Source organism: Miscanthus floridulus, chromosome 1, assembly GCF_019320115.1.
Source record: "Miscanthus floridulus cultivar M001 chromosome 1, ASM1932011v1, whole genome shotgun sequence".
Taxonomy (NCBI): Eukaryota; Viridiplantae; Streptophyta; class Magnoliopsida; order Poales; family Poaceae; genus Miscanthus; species Miscanthus floridulus.
In genome coordinates, this window is record NC_089580.1 from 95,418,944 (window position 1) to 95,440,742 (window position 21,799).

At 48.5% G+C, this 21,799-nt stretch overlaps 1 protein-coding gene and 1 pseudogene across 1 annotated transcript; both read right to left on the reverse strand.

The window, feature by feature from the left end:
* Positions 1 to 13,672: 13,672 nt before the first annotated feature.
* Positions 13,673 to 15,219, reverse strand: LOC136537984 (protein PHOSPHATE-INDUCED 1 homolog). The gene has a single exon (XM_066529962.1). It carries the CDS (start codon positions 14,895 to 14,897, stop codon positions 13,914 to 13,916), a length of 984 nt encoding a protein of 327 aa, XP_066386059.1. The 5' UTR covers positions 14,898 to 15,219; the 3' UTR covers positions 13,673 to 13,913.
* Positions 15,220 to 15,364: 145 nt separating this feature from the next.
* On the reverse strand, positions 15,365 to 20,077 carry LOC136537974 (uncharacterized; annotated as a pseudogene).
* Positions 20,078 to 21,799: the final 1,722 nt, after the last annotated feature.

Genomic DNA, 21,799 nt, shown 5'->3' on the forward strand with positions numbered 1-21,799 from the left:
ACAAGCGTCATCCGAGTGCTTTCTTGAGCGAAACCATGTAGCGCTTTGTGATATCTTTGCGTGGTGTGTACTTTTTGTACTTTTTTGGAGAAAAAAGTACTCCCATTTAGATGTAGCCCCCGAGCCTCTTGCTGTTTGGCACAAGGAGCTTGAGAGTCTTTTCTTGAAATCTTCCTAATTCTTCGTTGAAAGGCTCCCCGACTTCCTTATTGAAAAGGAGCTCTTATGCTGTGTTTGGGTTCTTTTTGTCTTGTGGTCCTGACACCGTCTGTCTTGAAGAAACATTCTGAGTGGTGTGCGCTTTTTTTGGAGAAAAAAGTGCACTCATTGAGTGTAGCCCCCAAGCCTCTTGCTATTTGGAACAAAAAGTGGGAGGGTCTTGAGTCTGAGTTGTTCGATAGAACCATATACCTCTTCTTTTGCAGCCCACGGGCATATATCCGGGTTGTTTTGTTCAGCAAGAACTCGGAAGTAGGATTTTGGTATATTCTCTGGTAGTCTGCTGTTGTCAGATGTAGTTGTATGGTGGTGGTTGAGTTTGAATGCCTTTTGTTCATGGGTTGTACTATGTCGGTATATTCTTCCGAATATGCCCGTCTTCGAGTATTGTTCCCTCTCGCCTGAGTCTTCCATTATTGAGTCCCGTCTTTTCACTGTGTCCTTTGTTAGTCTTATCTTGTTGGTACTCCTAGTCCATGTGCACCGCTCCTTTGATCTATAAATACCCTCCTGGAGTGCTTGCTTTCACCCATTGAACATTCTGTTGAAACCTTTGTGATCACTAATATGGTAGTTTGTGAAGTAGAGTAGCCCCCGGGCGTGTTTCATAGTTCCTATGCGTCTTGTCATAGTTGGAGGAAGTCTTGTGATAGGGATTAGAGGTTGGCTAATCCTACGGCAGCAATGTACTAGGATGTACATGGCGGTAGTTGGAGGAAGTCTTGTGATGTGGACTTCGTTCCTTCATCTAACAGTTCTGGGTTGATCCTTGTCGCCTGTCTTGAGACTGTCCGGTACAGATCAACACCATATCCAGCATCACATCGGTCTTGGGTAGACAGATGCCTATCGGCCTTCTCTGCTCCATGTTGTCCTGCTGTGCTGCTGATTTCCGCCTTGGAAGCACGGCGCCCGTCCTTTGAAGAAAACAGTGTAGCCGATGGCGATTTGTCCTTCCGAGTAGCAATTTGGGACACGTAGTCATTCCAGAACCTAGCCGTGTCTGTGTTCTTCTTTGCTACTTTGCTTTTTGTGGTACCGAGTACGTTGGGTCTTGTAAGATTTGTAATCCTCTATTTTTGAAGTCGCTTGTAATGGAAAGAATCTTTGTCTTCTGAGTTATTATTTACTTTTCTGCTGTAGTTCCGGTTGCTCATGATATTCCTGAGTTCTTTTCTCCCACTTATGTTCCTTGTGAAGTTGCCGTTCTTTTCTTCTTTGTTGACGGGTTGTTCTTGCAGTTATCTGATAACTCCGTAGTATTGCTGGATGGATAAGTCTGAAATCTGCCCGTTGAATTATACCGTTGTGTGGATTTGTGCCCTCCATCATTTCAGCTATGTTAGTAAATGGACCGTTGCGTTCTCACACGGTGCTTTAACAGGCCTGGTGGGTCATTTTTAAAGCTGTAAAATCTATTTAAAGACCCTTCGTCTTCTTTTTCTTTACTGCTTTTCTCTTGCCTTCAAACCCTAGCTCTCAGTTATCCGCCATCGCCATTGTCGCCGCCGTCTTTAGTGCCGCTGTCTAGGCTTTCTCTTCCCCTAGTCGCTTTTTTTTCCTTCGTTAGTATATGGGTAAGAAGAAAACCGCAAGCAAGTCCCAATCTTCCTTCGTGGACAAGGAGTCTTCACTCTCCGTGATTGAAAATCAGGAGTTTGTTGCCATGAGGGCCGCCCAGAAGTCTTGGCTGGCTCCGACAACCACCGAGGAGCAACTCCATGAGCTTGTCAGCGATGGCTTGATCTAGAGCAAGGCCATTGCTAAATGGAGAGTTCTAGGCGAGCATCGGGTCCCTGCTCCAAGTCCTGGTGAGATTGTCCTTTTTGTCTCTTTCATTCGTGCTGGACTTTGCCTTCCTGCCTCTACTTTTCTTCATCAGTTTCTCAGCTATTTTGGGATTTGCTTGAACCATCTTGCTCCTAATGCAGTCCTTCACCTTTCTATCTTTGTTCATCTTTGCGAAGCTTTCCTTAGAATTCCTCCCTCTCTTTCTCTGTTTTGTTACTTCTTTCGTCTGAAATCCCAACCCCACCGCGAAGAAACCAGCGTTCTTGGTGGTTATGGGATTCAATTTTGCCAGGGTCTTAAGAGCAAGTTCTTTGATTATGACCTGGTTGATTCTATAAGAGATTGGCGTGCCGACTGGTTTTATGCTGCTAATCTGATCCCTTCCCTTGCTGTCCACTATGGGACTAGTCCCATGGTTAATGACCGAAGGGATAAGAACCCTGTGTCACCTGCTAAGGTCTAGGCAATCTAGCCATTCCTTGATAGGATTAGTGTGCTAAAATAGCAGGGTTTAACCGGCTTCGGCATTGTTTCGAGTTTTCTTCGTCACCGAGTTCAGCCTTTGAAGGAGCGAGAGCACCTTGGCTTCGAGTACTCTGGGGCTGAGGATCCTTCACGCATGGTCTCAGCTCTTGAGCTGACCGATGAGGGAGTACTTGAGCATCTTCAGAAGATACTGAAAGGAGCAAGCGTTGTCCCACCTACCGTCTCTGAGTTCTCTGCCAATAACCCTCCTCTAGCTGTAAGTTGTTTTTTTTTGTTCGGGTGCTTTATGTATTCTTGGTGTATCTCTCTTTGTTTAACTTTTCCTTGTCTTGTTATTTTATTTTTTTCGTAGGAATTTGGGCGCAACTTTGTTGACCTGATCCCTTCTCTTGTTGTTCCCCCTGTCGTGGCGAACACTAGGAAAAAACTCGCCAGAGCTTCCACAACCAGTAAGTCCCTAATCTCCATAGTGTTTCCTAGAGTTTCTTCCGGATTTGTTGACGTATATGAAGAATATGTTCCTCGTCTAGTCTCCCGCGGTCCTCATAGTGTCTCGAAGAGGGGGTGAACGGATGGGTCTTCATCTAGCCTGCCTGCTTCCAAGAAGTCTCGCAAGCCAAGTACTCCTCCAGGTACTCCAGTTGTAGCTAGCATGCTCTTAGGTGAGCATATTTATACTCTTTGTCCCTTTGTTTTCTTGTTTTTGTCTTGAACCGAGTTCTTTTATTCTTTTTTTAGTGGGTGCCTTGGTGGCCTTGGTCGAGATTGAGGGGGAAGAGGATGATGAAGTACCCCTTATCATGCGACGATGAGTTGTTTTCATATTCCCCTTCTATTGAATTTGTCCTCTTTGTCTTGACTTTTAGTCTTGATCTTTTTGAAGTAACTAGACGTCGGGTACGAGTTCTTCTGAGGCTCCCATGTTGGCTTCTTCTAAAGCTCCGATGTTGAGTTCTTTGGTAGCCTTGGTACCGAGCTCTTCCGCACCTCTGCTATAGAGTTCTTTCGCAGCTCTAGCCTCGGCTTCTTCTGGGGCTCCGGTATCGACTATACCGCTCCTATCGCCAAGTGGTGGGGATGTTTTTGCCACCGTGGTCCCCCCTGCGAGGTCTTCTTTTGGTTTTGCGAGGAAGAAGGTGGCCGGGTGAGTAGATTTTAGCTTCATTCTTTTGCTTCTGTTCTCCTGTTCTCATTGGCGATTTCTTTTATCAATTTTTAGTCCTTCGTCTTCTCTCGCTTCTTCGTCGACTTCTTCTCAGCCCTCCACTGTGCCACTGAGTACCAAGCCTCAGGACTCACAGCATACTATTGGTGAAGTGGCTATGGGGGCTACGAAGCTTTCTGGCGACGGCGCCGCTGTAGACTTGGCCGCCCCGGAGGTGACCGTGACCATTGCGTCGGGTCCTTCTGAGGGATTGGCCTCGGCTTCCTGGGAGGTTGCTCTGGTCGTTCCTTCTTCGCCTCGGCTGGCCTCTCCTCCTTCTCTCGCTTCTGGCGGTCCTCCTTTTGCTGATGATGTGGTGCAGCAGTTTGATGCCACTCATTGGCTATCAGAATTAACTGCTGCCTAGGGAAACTTGTCGTCCCTTGTGACTTCTTTTGGAGAAAAGCTCTAGGTAAGCTTTTTCATTGTTCCTTCTTTGGATGTTCGCTTTTCTTTGGTCCTTATTCTTTGTTTTTCTTTGTATCTTTTTGCTCAGTCCTTCTCTCATGACCATACTAGGTTCTTTTTCTTGTCTGAAAGCAAGAGAAAGTTTTCTATAGAAGTGAGCACCCTGAAAGTTGATCTTGATCTCCTCCGAGCTGAGCTGGAGGCTGAGCGACGAACACATCAGGATTAAGAAAAATCTCTTCGTGCTTGGGCTGTTGAAATCGAGAAGCATAGGGATGCCGCTCTTCAGGAGGCCCAAAAGAACTCGGCGGCCGTGAAGGACTTGGAGGCCATGAAGAAGGAGTGCAACGGTATTAAGAGTTATTTTTGTTTCTTTTTGTAATGAAACTTTCCTTTCTGCTGACTTGTTGTCTGCTGCTTCGTCCAGCTCTCTGGGTTGAAAAGCAGAAACTCTTGGAGGGCATTGAAGAAATGAAAACTCTTGTTCGTACAAGTCATAACAAGGCTGAGGAGGTAATTACTCATGCCAAAGAGGAACTTGCGCTTGCTAAGTTGATTAGGCATGGAGTTGATAGAGATCTTGTGCAGGCCTAGAAAACCATTGAAGACTTGTCTGGCAGGTTGGCGACGGCTACTGAAAACTAGAAGGCTTTGTGGAAATCCTTTCGTTCAGTAGCCGACATTCTTCGAACTCCAACGGATGACGGGCAATCTTGGGCTCTATTGATTCCTCGAATTTCGACTCATTTCCAAGAGTTTGTGAAGAGGTGCGCTCAACTGTGTACCCAGAATGTTCTGGCCTAAGTCCGGGTTCTTGCTCCAGCGGTCCCTTTGTCCAAGATAGCAGATGAATCTGATAGTCAAGAATACATCGATGTTGTTGAGAGGATGGAGCCTGAAGTTGAAGACTTAGCTAGTAGGGTAGTAGATAATCTTAATATCGTCCTCCCTTCTCCTAATGATGAGGCTTGATGTATTTGACTTTTATGCCCGTGCCTTGTAATGTGACATTATACTTCTTTTTTGAATGAAGGTCCTTTTTGTTGATGTCTTCTTTGCCTGAATGCCCTGCCTATCCCTCGGATGATTTGTCGAGTACTTTTCTATTTAAGTAAACAACTTGTGTTGATGACCTTTCTTGATCTGTTGAGTGCTTGTCTGGCCTTCTCTTGTGCCTTGTAAACAACTCGTTGTATGTAGATCTTTGTGTTGATGACCTTTCTGGATCTGTTGAGTGCTTGTCTGGCCTTCTCTTGTGCTCTGTAAATAACTCGTTGTATGTAGATCTTTGTGTTGACGACCTTTCTTGATCCGTCGTGTTGTAGACAACTTCGTTATATGTAGATCTTTACGTTCTTGGGTATCTTCCTATGTAGCCCTCGAGCCTCTTGCTATTTGGTACAAGTAGCTGGAGGGTCCTGCTTTTGATATTGCTCTGGTCTATGCCCAGGCTTAGTTTTAGTTGTTTTGATTTTATTTCGGGTGTTAGCTTGTTAGCTACCCTCATCGGCGTGCTCAAGTGTCTTTTCAACTATTTTGCTCTCGGCCATGATGCTCAGGCATTTTTTCAGCCATTTTGCATTTTATTTCGGGTGTTGGCTTGTTAGCTACCCTCATCGGCGGGCTCAAGTGTCTTTTCAACTATTTTGCTCTCGGTCGGGATGCTCAGGCGTCTTTTAGCCATTTTATATTTTATTTCGGGTGTCAGCTTGTTAGCTACCCTCATCAGTGGGCTCAAGCTTCTTTTCAGCTATTTTGCTCTCGGCCGGGATGCTCAGGCGTATTTTCAGCCATTTTGTATTTAAGTGACAACTCAGATAGAGCCATGAGATGTATGTTTGTCGAGAGATAATCATCTTTATTGATCATGAATATTGATGTGTTACAATGATATATTGCGGCATCTTTGTTGATCATGAACGTTGATCTCTTGCGTCTTGTATACATATTCTCTCTTGATTTGTTTTTATGCGTAGAATCTCCGTAGCTGACTGATGTGCCATGTATTGTTGACTTCTTTTCCATCTTCAGTTATGAGCTTGTATGTGCCTGGTCCGATGACTTTTGTGACGATAAAAGGACTTTCCCATGGACTGAGTAGTCTGTGGCATCCGTTGGTTTTTTGTATTCTTCTTAGTGCTAAGTCTCCGACTTGTAATGATCGAGACTGAGTATTCTTGTTGTAGTGGCGCCTTAGTCCTTGGAGGTATTTTGCTGATTGCAGGGTAGCATTTACTCTGACTTCTTATGTGCTGTCGAGTTCTAATCTTCGGGTGTGTTCTGCTTCTCCTTCGTCGTATTGTTCTATCCTTGGTGATGTCCAGATTAGGTCTGCGGGTAGTACGGCTTCTGATCCATATACCAGGAAGAAAGGTGAGTATCCGGTGGCTCTGCTTACTTGAGTCCTTAGCCCCCATACAACTTTGGGTAATTCTTCGATCCATTTTGCCCCATAGTCTACTAGTTCTTCATATAATCTTGGTTTTAATCCGGCTAGTATGAGTCCATTGGCCCTTTCTACCTGTCCGCTGGCTTCTAGATGTGCGACTGATGCATAATCTATACTGAAGCCGCAATCCTATGCCCAACTTTTGAATTATGTAGCTGTGAAGGGAGAACCCAAATCTATGATGATTCGATTGGGCATGCCGAAGCGGTGCATAATATCTTGGATGAACTCGGCCGCTTTGGCTACGCTGTATTTTGCGAGTGGTTTGTATTCGATCCACTTGGTGAACTTGTCGATTGCTATAAAGATGTACTCAAAACCATATTTTGCTTTCTTGAGAGGTCCCACTTGATCCAGCCCCCAGCAGGAGAAAGGCCAAGCGGGTGGAATGCAGATGAGGTTGTGGGCTAGCACATAAGCTTGTCTTGCGAACATCTAATAACTTATGCATCTTCTGACGAGTTCTTCTGTGTCTTTCAAAGCGGTTGGCTAGTAGAAACCAGTGCGGAATGCTTTGCTGACTAGTGTTCTTGAAGCGGCGTGATTTCCACAGCAGCCTGAGTGTATTTTGTCTAGGATTTGTTTGCCTTCTTCAAATGAGACGCATTTTAGGAGTACTCCTGATGATGCGGCTCTTCTGTATAGCTTGTCTCCTACTAGGACGTAATTCTTGCTTTTGCGGACGACTTGTGTGGCTTGCTGTTTTTCTGCTGGCAACTTATTCTCTTTGATGTAATCAATAAAAACCTATGTCCATGATGTGTTGATCACCAGAATCTGGTTGCTTTTTGCTGTGAGTTCTGTGGTTGTCTCACCGGGTTTTTTGATAGAAGGAGCTGATAACTCCTCTATGAATACGCCAGGTGGGACTTTTGCCCTGTCGGATCCAAGCTTGGCAAGAACATCTGCTGCAATGTTGGAGTCCCGCAAGACATGTAGAATTTCTAGTCCTTAGAAATGTTTTTCGAGTTTTTGGATTTCAGCACAGTAGGCACCCATGTTCTCTTTGGTGCAATCCCAATCTTTGTTGACTTGGTTGATGACTACTGCCGAATCGCCGTATATGAGTAGTCGCTTGATTCCGAGTGTAATAGCCACTCTTAGCCCGTGTATGAGAGCTTCATATTCCGCTTCATTGTTGGTGGCTTGCCATAATATCTGAAGGACATACTTTAGTTGTCTTCCGTCTGGAGAAATTAGGAGGACGCCTGCACCAGCTCCGCCTAGCTTAAGTGACCCATCAAAATACATCTTCCAATGATCAAGAATGGAGCTTGATACGGGTTGTTGAATTTCTGTCCATTCGACAACAAAATCAGCAAGGGCTTGAGATTTAATTGCTTTCCGTGGGGTGAAATCAATGTTGAGAGCACCGAGTTCAACCGCCCACTTGGATATGCGTCCTGTTGCGTCTTTGTTGTGTAAGATATCTCCTAGTGGGAAATCTATCACCACGGTAATCTTGTGGCTCTCAAAGTAGTGACGAAGCTTGCGTGAAGTAATCAGTAGGGCATAGAGTAGTTTTTGCACATGCGGATACCGGATTTTTTATTCTGATAGCACTTCGCTAATATAGTATACTAGGTATTGTACTTTATATACGTGCCCTTCTTCTTCTCTTTCCACTACTATTCCCATGCTGACTATAGTAGTAGTTGCTGCAATGTATAGCATCATATCTTCGTCTTTCTTTGGAGGTGTGAGGACTGGTGAGGAGGTGAGGTATGTTTTAAGTTTCTTGAAAGCTTCATTGGCTTCTTCTGTCCACTCGAACTTGTCTGTCTTCTTTAGTAGTTTAAAGAAAGACAACCCTTTTTCGCCGAGTCTTGATATGAAACGGTTGAGTGCCGCCATACAGCCTATTAGTTTTTGTACTTCTTTGATGTTTCGAGGAGGTCCCATCTCTGTTATTGCTCGAATTTGCTTGGTGCTTGCTTCGATTCCGCGATGACTGACCAAGAATCCAAGTAGTTGTCCTGAGGGAACTCCGAATACGCACTTGTTTGGGTTCAATTTCCACCTCCACCTCTTCAGGTTCTCGAAGGTTTGTTTTAAGTCTTCAATCAGTGTATCCGGGTTCTTATTTTTACAACCATGTCGTCCACGTATGCTTCTATATTTTCGCCGATCTAATCACCGAGGCATGTTTGGATGGCTCTTTGGTAAGTGGCTCTAGCATTCTTGAGTCCAAACAACATTGTCTTGTAGCAATAGGCGCCAAACGGAGTGATAAAAGATGTCTTGCTTTGGTCTTTTTCTTTTAATGCGATCTGGTGATACCCAGAATAGCAACCGAGAAAAGATAATAGGGCAGATCCTACTGTTGAATCAACTATCTGATCAATGCGTGGTAGCCTGAATGGATCTTTTGGGCAGTTTTTGTTGAGATCTGTGTAGTCAACACACATGCGCCACTCGTCTGTGTTCTTTTTCTGTACCAAAACTAGATTTGCTAGCCAATCCAGATGGAGAATTTCCCTGATAAATCCAGCTGCCATTAGTTTTGTAATTTCCTTTTTAATTGCTGCCTTCTTGTCAGGAGAGAATCATCGTAGTCATTGTTTTACAGGCTTGGAGCCTTCATTAATATCAATTCCGTGCTCAGCCAACTCTCTTGGGACCCCTGGCATGTCGGCTGGCTTCCAAGCGAAGATATCTTTGTTGTCCCGAAGAAAGTTGGTGAGTGCGAGTTCCTATTTCGCCGATAGGTGGGCACTGATGGTTGCCGTTTTTGTGGGATCACCGGTGCCTAGGTCGATTTGCTTTACGTTGGCTTCTTTTGGTGGTGCTAGGATGCTTGGTCTCTTAGCTGGTATCTCTAGTTCTTCTTAGCTTGTTTCTGCGGCGATAGTGGCTATTTCTTTTCTTCCATCGTTTGCCTATGCCTTTGCTGCAATTTGGATCGCCTATACATCGCAGTCAAATGCGCGCTTTAAGTCGCTTCGAAGAGAAAGAACTCCGTTAGACCCTGGCATCTTGAGCAATAGGTACGGATAATGCGGTATTGCCATGAATTTTGCTAGAGCCAATCACCCAAGAATTGCATGATATGAGGAATCAAAATCTATGACTTCAAAATTGATAAACTCTGTGCGGTAGTTCGAGGGAGTCCCAAAGGTAACCGGTAGAGTGATTTGTCCAAGTGGCATCGCTGCCTTGCCGGGTACTATGCCATAAAAAGGTGTGCTTGTTGGTGTGATCATCCCGATGAGTTGTAGTCCCATCTTCCTTAGAGTTTCTGAAAAGATGATGTTGAGTCCTGCTCCTCCGTCAATTAGTACTTTCATGACAGTCATGCCGGCAATGGTTGGATCTAGAACCAATGGGTAATGGCCTGCGTTTCCTACGCTGGTCCACTGGTCTTCTCTTGAGAATTGGATTGGGTACTCTGACCAGTTGAGATATCTTGGAGTAGCGGGTTCTACGGCCATAATTGTTCGTAGCGCTAGCTTTTCCTGATGTTTACTTCTGGAGTCTGGAATCCCGGCAAAGATTACTGCTACTGTCCCTTTGGATTTTTGGAATCCCTTGTCATCATGATTGTCTCCTTCTTTTTTCTGATTGTCTTCTTTATTGTTTCCCTTGCTATCTTTTCTAGTGTACCTTTCATTGAAGGTGTAGCAATTTCCGATGGTGTGCCTCCCGTTGGGATGCAAAGGGCAATGCATGTTCTCGATGTCGTCATATCTTCTAGGCTTGGTAAATTTCTTTGATTTGTCAGCCATCGCTACCGTGTTGTCTGGACCTCGCTTTCTTTCCTGATGTCTGTTGTTTCGAGGATTTTGCCTGTCCGAGTTGTCTCTGTTGTTCCTTTCTAGGAATCTTTCTTTCGTTTTTTTCTTCTACAGTAATCATCTTTTCTACTGTTCTTCTGAATTCTTCGTTATTTCTTGGGGTTTCTTTGCAGAAGTCTTGGAATTGCCACCTAGCCACGATTCCGTGAGAGAAAGCTTCGATTACTTCTCGTTGTGTGATGTCATGTACTTGAGCTCGTAGTTCGCCAAATCATTAATAGTAATTTCTGAGACTTTCACCTCCTTTCTGCTTGAGTCCTTTTAATTCTGTGTGGGTGATTGGATGTGTAATAATTCCCGCAAAATTTTCACAGAAAGCTCTTTGTAAGTCTTCCCAATTTCTGATTGATCTGAGATTTAATTTGTCAAACCATTGAAGCGGCATGGTTTCTAGGGCCATGGGGAAGAACAAGGTTTTGATGTCATCGTCTCCTCCGGCTAATTCAATCGATTGAGAGTAGATCCTGAGCCATTGCTTTGGTTCGGTCTTGCCGTCGTATTTGGAGTGGTTGGACGGTTTGAACTTATGAGGTAGTCGAATCGAAGCAAGTCTGTTTGCAAAACAGGGAAATCTATCATGCGTTCTGGCTTCTGTATATTCTGACTCTGCACCCCCTTCTTGCCAACTGTCGTCTTGGTGAGAGTAGCTTTGCGTGGCTGTCCGAGTAGGTGCTCTGCTTCTATCCTTTCTTGGTTGCTCTACTCGGTTATTTTGACTGTGATTTCTTCGGCTTCCTCCGTTGTGACTTCCATTTGGTCAGTCTATCGAAAGCAGACTTCCTTTGATTTTGATCTTCTAGTTCATGAGATATTGCCTTTCCATCGTTTGTTTTAAAGACTGTTGATCAGAGGAAATCTCAGAGCTGTTCTTATTTCTCATTGGGATGTGAGGTCGCCTTGAGTTCTTCTAGTGCTTCCCAGATCTTATCGTAGGGAGTATTCGCTGCTCATCCTTCTTCGATTTCTTGTTCTGATTTTCTTCTATTGTACTCTGCCAGGTCTGATTCGTATTTGATCCATGTGTCTTTCTGCTGTTTCGCATGGCGTTGTCGTCCTTGTTTCAATTTGTTCTTTCTTTCTCTTGCTTGCCTCTAGCTCTCAGTCTCACCATCGTATCCCTGGATAAATGGTGATATATTGGACTCGGATTCATCTGAAGATCTTACGTCAGGTGCTTCTAGGGGGATCAATGGTGATCGAGGATGGCGAATCATGAGTACTTCTCTAGCGTGAGTTGTTCTATCATCGTCGTTGATTTCTGTACTGGCAGAGCTGTTGATGACCTCAGTAGAGGTCTCAAAGTCATAGATGGAATCTCCTTCTTGGTAGGGTAGAATTGTTGTTGTCGTGTCATCGACTAGTTGGGCGTCGTTATCCTCAGGAACGATTTCTGGCCAGTGAATGATGCAGTCTTGAGATGTTATGGTTAAAACGAGACCTTCCTGGGCTCCCTTCAGTGGCATTCTAAGCATAGGATAAGTGGATCCTTCGTGCCATAACTGATAGGATGTTGCCATGTTGTGGAGTCTGAACGGAAGAAGACCCGACTTCTTTGAAGTATTCTGGGCATACTCCGAGTAGTATTCTTGATAGGTTGACGTCATGTCCCGGAGCTTTGTCAGAAAAGAACTCGGTCTTCCGAAAGAACTCGGATAAGACTTCCTTTCGGAAGCGGAACTTGAGTTTGAATCAGATATGTGATCTTGCGAGAACTGAGTCGGATTGAGCTGTGTGAATCTTTCGGCAAGCTGATCTGTCGTTATCGTCGAAATAGGATGATCCTGATGATGATCTGATTCTTCAAGGAGACGGCCTTGGAGCTTGCCATCGTCGCCTGCCTTGCAGATCCATGAACCGAAGATGAAGGTCGATCCCTTTGAGAAGATCATGTTGTCGAGGTCCATCAAGCTCTCGGATGCAAAGTCGCCGAAAGCCCCTACCTGGCGTGCCAGCTGTCGATGTTTTACCACCGATAGCCTGCCACGGGGGTACCCGGGGTAGTATGTTCGGGCATCGGCATATGCTGAACTCGATGGTTAACGCGAGAGATAGTCGGTTTATCCTGGTTCAAGCCCTCGATCATAGATCGAGTAATAGCCCTACGTCCAGTCGGTGTTAGCTTTTGCGTTGGATTGATTATGAAGTGTTGTGTCGTTCAATTGCTCTATTGAACTCCCGATCCAAGGTGCCCTGCCCTCCTTTATATAGTCAGAAGGCCAGAATCCTAGTTGGTTTACAATGAGAGTTCCTAGTAGGATTATAGAGTAATACTACTACTAAGATTACATGAGAAAAATCCTAATTGGTCTAGGTCTTCTTCCTCCCTTGCGGGGTATCCTATGGGTCCCGTACCGACAAACAGTAGCATGTTTCTTCATTGCTAGTTGAGCTGCTAGCACTTTAAGGAAACATGCTTAGAGAACCTCTAACAACAACCCTTAAATTAGACCCTGTACTTGGGATTTGACTTGAAGTCTCTAGTGCTTTAACTCTAGAAACAATCCTTAATTTTGATCCTCTATTTTTCTAAGGCCCACTTATCAGTAGCATAAAACTTTTTTTTCCAAAGCATCACTTCTCTTTCGTCCTCATCCGTCAACTCAGCACTCCAATCTTCCCACCCGATTCAACAGCCATGGATCCGAAGCTACACCCATCCTCTCCTACGTGATCTCGCTTATCCCAGGTTCCCCACCCTCTCTAAACCCCCGACCTCCCTACCTTTGAGTTTGACGTTGAATAACCACTCCCATGCACACGTCGTCCCATGGGCGTCGTCCTTCATGGGGAGTTTGAGCTCGTCGAGCGCATACCGGATTGCGCCACATGTCCGTGCTCTACGCCATCGTCGATGTCTCTATCAAGCACTCGACACTCAAGGTACTTAGCCCATGCCCTTATTAGGACGTACTCGTCAATTCATACTGTGCCATCGTGGTCGCCACTAAGGGTAGGGCGCCTTGTGGATCCCAAAGTGTTCACGTTTGGCCCTAGAGGCCTAGATAAGGCAGCGGTGGAAAAAACAAAGTTATGTGTGTGTGGAAGAAACGGAACCAACGAACAAATCACGAGGAAGAAACAAAACCAAGGAACAACTCAAAGGGTAGATTTGACGTGCTCCGAGAGTAAGAGCTCGCTGGAGTTGTTTTTTTTAAAAAAAAAATTGAGCATTTAGATTTGAGTTTATGAACCTTATCAGAGTCCCCATTAGAATTGCTTTCACGTCCCATAAAAACAAACTAAAAATATATTTATGCTATATTTCATAAATAATATACTTTGCACAAGGAGCAGTCGCCTGATGCACACAACCAATAGCTAGCATTCTCATCAGAGTCGTTTAGATCTTTATTAGGAGCACAACTTTGTTAATTGTAAATAAATACTACTCTAAAAATCAGGTGGTTACCTATAGTAGACATTCAAATGACATTCAGCGCTAGATCGTATGTACCCGATCGAGCTTAATAACAAGTAAACATTGGTTGCCCCAACTCCTAATAACTGTCATGTCACAAGCGGGTGCAAATCAGACGAGCCTCATCAAGCTGATGACTCCATTTTAGGTCATGATGATACAAGAGTTGGTGTCGGGATCGACCAGCGCCGGCACGAGATACTTCCTGCCGTTCCGACCGACCACGTTGTACCCAGCGCCGGTGATCGTGTCAAGCTTGACCGCGCCGGGGTACCCCGGGTACGCGCCGCGGCCGTAGACGCCCGGGCACGCAGCCGCCACCTCCACGGGTGCGGCGGGGTCGCCCTGGAAGTATCCGTGTCCATATGGGTTGGTGACGGCGCCAGCCAGCAGCGCCGCGAGGTTGATCAGCATGCCGTCCACACCGACGTCGCCGTTGGGCGCGCGCAGCGTCTCGCCGCGTCCGCGCCCGGGCACATGCCTGGCACCGTAGGCGAAGCCCTCCGCCGGGTGGAACGGCCACGCGCACCGCCCTGGGCACTGAGCGGCGGCGTTGCCCACCCACACGTGCGCCGCTCCCCCCGGTGCGGAGGCCCCGTGCGACCCGCACGCGCTGCCGCATTGCCCCTCGACGGCGACGTCGGCGGCCGTGAGCACGACGGCCACGCCCCCTGGCGCCACGCCGAGCCGCGACGCCAGCCGCTCGACCTGGACCCTGGACAGCGTCTTCCCCAGCGAGCACGCCTCGTCGTCCACCTGGCTGGCCAGAAGCACCCGCGGGGGCTCCCGGCCGGCCTTGCGCACGTACCGGTCCACCGTCTCCCACCACCGCGCCACCGACGGCGCAGGCGCGGGTCCTGGCCCCCCGAACCCGTGGTGCTGTGGCTGGCGGCCGCGCGGGGAGAGGGAGAGCAGGAAGTCGGCGATGATGGCCTTCTGGTGTGGCGAGAAGGCGCCGTAGTAGAGGACGGAGACTGGCACAGCGCCGTCGAGCACCTCGCCGGCGTGGTAGACCATGACGGGCGGCGGCGGGCGGTAGAGGGAGGAGTGGCATGGTCGCGCGAAGCTGACCAACAGGAGGGCGAGGAGGACGGCGCCACAGCCGACGTACGATGTTGCCCTGTCCATGGTTGCGGCGGCTCTCTTTTGCGCACCGAGTTGCGCTTGCACACCATGCAACGCAAGGTTGCCAGGCAGCTATATACATGACTCGGCCCGCTCTCGAACGGTATCTTTGTTGCTTCCATGGGCGGGCGCGGCGAGCATTGCAAGGCATGCATGGAATGGATACCCGGCGTGCGTGCGGTGATGCAACACAACACCCACGGAGACTGATTAGAATTGCTTGGAAGGCAGGCTAGGGAGCCTAGAGTCTAGAAATTGGGCCAGGGCCCTGCCACCGTTACTGGACCCTTGATGGACGAAGCCCAAGTGATTACAGTCCATTGATCTCGGACCTTTAGGTAAGTAGTCGTTAAGCGGAGGGCTGTAGTCGTTGCAGGTCGGACAACTGTTATACTAACTTTTTCCCCCCCTAATAACTAAAGCTTTTTTACCCTTTTTTCTAGCTATATAAAGCACACAAGAAAGAACAATGAGTGCGATGTTGGATCTTCATCTTCAGCCAAGCTCAAATTGCTGTTTTGCAGCTACAAAGATGCATCGAGCACAGCATCAATCTAAGCAATCTCTCCCTAACAAGTATGTACATTATGTGTTCCATGGCAATTCTCTCACATCATACTTATGTTTGTCCCACCGATCAGTTTCACTTTCACCTCGTCGCCGTGCCCAATCGTGGTGCCTGACAAATCCTCGCGAGCGACGGCCAGCACGCATGCAGTTGGTTCCGATCCCCTGGTCAACGACGACGAGATGGGTTTCTTGGTGTGGGTGAGCCGCCGCCACCACCACGGCCCCTGGTCATCGACGACGAGCGGGGGCTCTGCATGAGCCGCCGCGACGTCTTCTTCCGGCTGCTCCGGCTGCCCGAGCCGCCGAGCGCGGCGCGCGCAATGCTGTCCGTGACCACCTCCCGCGTGCTGCGCTGCGGCTTCACGGGCTGCTTGTTGAGGTAGGCAAGGCTCGGAAGGAGCCCCGTGACCGCGCGGCGCAGCGCGTCGTCGCCGACGTTGGCCTGCACCGGGTTGCCCACGAGGTTGAGCGCCAGGAGGGAGTGGTAGTTGGCCACCAGCTGCCCCAGCGCCTTGGCCGTCGTGATCTTGTTGAAGCTCAGGTCCAGCACCGCCAGCTTCAGCAGCCGGTGCAGCCCCTCCACGTCGCTGATCTTGTTGCCCGCCAGGTACAGCTCCCGGATCGCCGTGCAGTTGGACAGACCTGATCCATATATCGCGGGCAGCAGCACAGAGAAATCCATGAGCAAATCATTGCCAAGCAAAAACAGCAGGAGGTGTGCAAACTGGATATATATGGTCCATGCAAAGTTTCTGACTGAATTTCATTCTGTGACCCTGAATGATGCTAGAATCTTCTTCCCTGCATATCCATATCCTAAGCTGGAAGCCTGGAAGTGGCTATCACATCGGTCATAGCATGCTAGAACATTCGTGATTGCTTAATTAAGCAATGCAATTAATCGAAGATGATGCATGTCAGTAGGCAGCTGTGGATCCTTCGTCCATGCCTCCATGGGCCACCTCTATCAAAAAAGCAAATGCATAAACGAATCAGGACAGGGTCATCTCAATGGTACCGGTCCCAGCAGCTTCCAGCAGGTCCCAAGAATTATGTCCACTGCGTGGGCACTGGCAGCCAAGATATGGAACAGGTACCACAATGTGGGATGTCTTGATCAATGATTCTGAGTCTCCGACCCACACCGACATACTGTATCGGCTAGATGACAAACTCAGATCGCATCTTTATGAGTTGTTGTTACATGTGCATGTGCACATACAAGCAGCAGTAACGGAGTAACCTCAAGTATGAAATGAAATTCTGAATGGTGCAGTGAATGTTCAGAATAGACTCAGTGAATGTTCAGAATAGACGTGCTTACCATGCCCAATCCGCGAAATCCGGTTGTAGCTGAGGTTGAGCACGCGTAGCTTGGTCAGCTCCCGGAGCCCCTCGATGTTGGCAATCTTGTTCCTAGACAGATCAAGAGAGTGCAGGCCCTTGGGCAGCGATCCGGGGGAGATATGAACTGCAGCAGCAACCCAAATTCAGCAACAGAAATCAAACTGAGAGTGAGCACTAGGAGTTGTCATCCTAGTGCTCTGCTCACCGATGAAGTTGCTCAGCAGCTAATTAGTGATGCTCTGCTCACCGATGAAGTTGCTGGAGAGGTTGACTGCCCGGAGGGTTGAGAAGGGCGCGATCATCGGCACCACCTTGAGGCTCATCCCTGAGATGTGCGCCACCGACGAGAAGGCGTTCAGGGACTGTACGATGGTGTTGGCCTGGACGACCTCGTCGGCCGCTGCGCAGCGCTTGGATTTGCCGTGGGCGCCGCCTTTCCCTGAGGATGGCTCCCCGAGCTCGAGATGACGCGGCCGTTCCGACGCACACTCGCCGCCATGCTCCTCGTCGTCTTCTCCATCGTAGTTGTCGTCCTCCTCGGCGATGTGGAACGGAGGCTCGCTTTCGATGCTGCTCACCCACGCGCTGATGCGGTCGTGGATGGAGTTCTCGGCGGAGAAGGCGACCCACTGGTTGGGCAGAGACGGCAGGCGGCGAGTCGTCGACCATGACCTTCTTGTTCTTGCGGTCAGCGGCCGGGCCCTCCTCGAACGTGTCCGAGGTGTACCCGCCGTGGCGGCCAGGCGAGCACGCGGCTTGGTGGGCCGTGCGCGCCGACCGCGGCATATGCAGGTTGCGGTGGCTCCAGAGGAAGAGCCGCCACCAGAGCTTCCGGCTGCGCGAGGGCAGCACCTGGCTGGACGACCGCTTCTTCAGCATCACGCGGTCGGCGGTGCGCGACGTCTTCACCGACGCCGGGCTCGCCTCCGGCGCGCCGTGTGGTGACGCCGTCGTCTCCAGGGCGAGGCCGGTGATCAGGTTCCCCAGATCGCCGTAGGAGCGCGACCGGGCCGGCATCTCGGGCGCGGCACTCGAGCCAGGTCGCTTAGTCTCGATGTTGGAGCAAGACCGCTTCAGCTTTGGCGACGGGTCCGCCGCCTCCGCCACCGCAGCGTCGGCCGAGATCACCGCAGTGTCCATTGCCACGTCACTGTCGGATCGGATGGGCTTGTTGGCCCCGTGGAATTGGAAGTCGAAATCTGACAGATCGATGCCCTTCACCGACACCAATTGATCAGCATCAGCTTCCTTATTATTACGGTCCTCCACGGGGACCGGGTGCGCGGCGGGGACGACCTTGACGACGCCTGCTGCAGCAAGCGTCGAGTCGATGAACTCGACCGGCTTCACCTTGGGACATTCGTTGCCGCTGGCCTTGTTGGCATCGGCGATCTTGCGGGTCTTCTTCTTCCTCTTGCCGGGGAGCAGAGCGGGGAAGCAGCCCAGCCTGGCCATACGGGAGACGCACGCCGGAGCAGCGACGCCGGAATCGCGTGGACGATGACGATGACGATGACGGAGGAGGACAAACTCGCATGCTCCTCGCTCAGGTCGCCAGGCGGCGTTGGCACGAGGATTAGGAAGGGCAGAGTGAACTGGGGAGAGCTGGAGGGCCGCGAAGCTGGAGCGGAGCCGTCCTGGCAGCTAGCCCTGCACCAATCAATCAGCACCTGGTTGAGAATACTGATGATGAGACGTAAAAACAACTAGAGCTGCTACAGACACACCCAGCACCACCCTGTGATTGTGACTCATCCACCATGGCCGGCCACAAACCGATTTCGATCCACGACCACGAGGCAAGGAGGGAGGGGGTACCGGGGCAGTACAGTACGGAGAAGAAGGCTCTCTGTTTCTTGGAAGGCTGTTTGTTACGTGATGTGATCTCCTAACGGACGCGGGATCCAGATTTATTTAACACACACACACGTACAGGAGTCCTCCAAACCCAAAAGAATATATATCAGAGTCAGAAAGAAAAAAAGAATACGCAACATGGGAATCAAAGGCGGCGAGAGACTGCGAAATGCTGCGAATGAATGAGCAGAATGAGACTCCCCTCCAACTGCCAGTCTGCCGGCAATGACAGCCAAACTTATTGGGGTAAATTAATCTGTGAGCCCAACAACAAGATTGACAGAACAATGGTTTGTGGGTGGTGAAACTACAAGGGAAAAACATCATCAGATTTCTTGTCTGCTTCTCCATCGCGTTGTTCTTGCTTGCCCATCCCACAGTTGCCAAGGAAACAACATTGACCGACTTTGTTTTTTTCCATTTAGGCCTCGTTCGTTTATTCTGGATTGGCTGCCCTGGAAGTGATCCAGCTGGAATGATAGGCTTATTTGTATTAACATGGATTAGCTGGAATGGTTCCCATCCTCAAAACCGGCCAAACGAACGAGGCCTTAGGAAGATTCACAACCAGGTGTGCGCACAGAGGGAGAAACTGATCTTGGTTTCCTCCCCATTTACTAACAACAGACAAATTCAAAATCACACAGAAAGGGACAGACAGGAAAACACCGATCTGACACAGGCATATCGGGCCTCTTCTCCCTCTACTACTGGTGGAGAATTCAGAACCATAAGAATACTGTGTTTTCATAAATATATAAGAAGAGAAGGTAGAAAAATCAAACCAGAAAAAAATGGGCCCGGAACAGCAAAAGGATTCAAGGATTTACCGGGAGCCGTCTCAAGAAGGTATGATCAGGGCCTGTTTGGAATGACGAGAGGGGTTGCTTTATGGATGTTGAGAATCTAGACGATTTGGATGGCAACCCTCCTCTCCAAACAGGCCCCAATGGCGCAGGCACAAAGGAGATCGCCGAAGAGGGAGAAGCATTTATACACCACGAAGACGAAGCAGAGGCGCCAAACAAAGGAAAAAGGGGTCCTGAACAGCGAGGCCTCACCTTGGGTTCGCCTGGCACTGGCAGCCGCAACCAACGGCCGGAGCAGAGCGAGAAGAAGGCGCGCGTCTCCTATTTGTTAGCTGGTGGTTCGTTACGGATCGGCCGAGTGCTGTGCTGATCGATCGGCTACTTCCCTTCTTGCATGCGCGCGGCTAAAGCCTAAAGATGGGTAGGACAGAGACAAGAGCGGGGAGGCCGGGGTGGTCAGTGGTGCGGTGTGGTCCCTTGGGGAGGAGACGGGACGAGGCGGCGTGGTGGTAGAAATAGAGGCAGCGGGAGGAGGAGGAGGATGGATGCTTCATGCTTGGCGCCGGCCGCGGTGGTGGTGGCGGAGGGAAGCAATCACGCGGTGGCCACACGGTGACGGTTCATTCGGACGTCACTCCCACTTACCACTTGGGGTCGGCCACAACCGAGGAGAATCCAGGAATACTCTAGTCATCTTGGGTATTTTATTTTATTTATTTTTATATAATGTATGCCTTTTTTTATTCCTTCTTCCTTCAAATTACTTTTATCTAGGAATTTCACACAACGCCATGCTCCCGCGTCGTTCTAAGGCCCCAGGGCTTCTCCATCGGCTTCAGGAGCCGTTTGAAGCCGTTTTCTACCAAACGGGGTAAAGTAAAATAGCTTCATTTGTGAAGCCCCTAAAAACATGCTCTCACAGTGATTTGGGGTGGGATGGAGAAAAAAAAAGTGGGTTCTCCCGGCTCCTCCTCCAGGCCCCCTAAAAACATGCTCTCACAGGGAAGCCATTTTGTCAAACGGTTTACCAAAACCGCTTCAGCTTTACCGGTGGAACTGTTCGTGGAGCTGAAGCAAAAAAAAAAATGACTTCACTAGTGAAGTGAAGCCCTGCCAAACGGAGCCTAAAAAGCAACCACATTATACAACAAAACCCAATTGATTGGACTAAAATATTCTTTACCAGGTAGCTAAAACATCGTGGAACCTAACAATAAAGTAGACCATTACAAAAACATGTCCGTAAGCTTATAAATTATCTATAAGAAATAAAAAATATATCATTATCGATGCGGGACCCACAGGATACCCCGCAAGAGAGAAAAAAGATCTAGTCTAACTAGGATTCTTCCCATGTAATCTTAGTATTAGTACTATTCAGTAATCCTACTAGGAACTCTCATTGTAAACCGACTAGGACTCTGGCCTCCTGACTATATAAAGGAGGGCAGGGCTCCTGGACAAGGGAGAACAACAATTGTACGACACTCCATAATCAATTCAACGCAAAGGCTAACACCGACTGGACGTAGGGTTGTTATTCGATCAACGATCGAGGGTTCGAACCAGGATAAATCGACTGTCTCTTGCGTTCACCATCGAGTTCTGCATACGCTGAAGCCCGAACATACTGCCTCGGGTAACCCCGTGGCAGGCTATCGGTGGTCAAACATCGACAATCATTTTTACTCCTCCCGGGCTCCCTCCCTCTCTCTCAGTTTTGTCAAAAAGAATTCGAATATGGCTCATTCTGGGTTCTTTTTGTCGTAATGTCTTGAAGTGGTCTGCGTTGAGGAAGTCTTTTGGTGACGTGCGCTTTTTCGAAGAAAAAGGGCACTCACTGAGTGTAGCCCCCGAGCCTCTTGCTATTTGGGATAAAAAGTTGGAGGGTCTTAAATCTTTATGTTGTTTGAAAATTTGTGTTCTGAAGTAGTCCTCGAGACTTGGATTATGTCATCATCCGAGTAGTTTTGTGGCATGTAGCCTCCGTACTTATGTCCGGGTTCTTTTTGGGTGGGTGCAATTTTTCGTAAAAATTGCACTCACTGAGTGTAGCCCCCGAGCCTCTTGCTTTTGCTTGCGAAAGTTGGAGGGTCCAGATTCTTGTCTTCAAAAAATTCTGGGGCCATGTATCCCGCAGCCCCGAGATTTCTCCGAGTTCTTCTTTTTAAAAAAGAAGTCGGATGAAGAGTCTTGATGTGTTGTCGTTGTTGTAGTTTTGAGTTTCTTGCATTCTTGGCCCTTTGTGTTTGGTTCCGAACCTCCTGGAGTAGTTGAAATGAAGGCCGAGCCCCCTAGCTTAGTATTGATTAAGTCGTGATG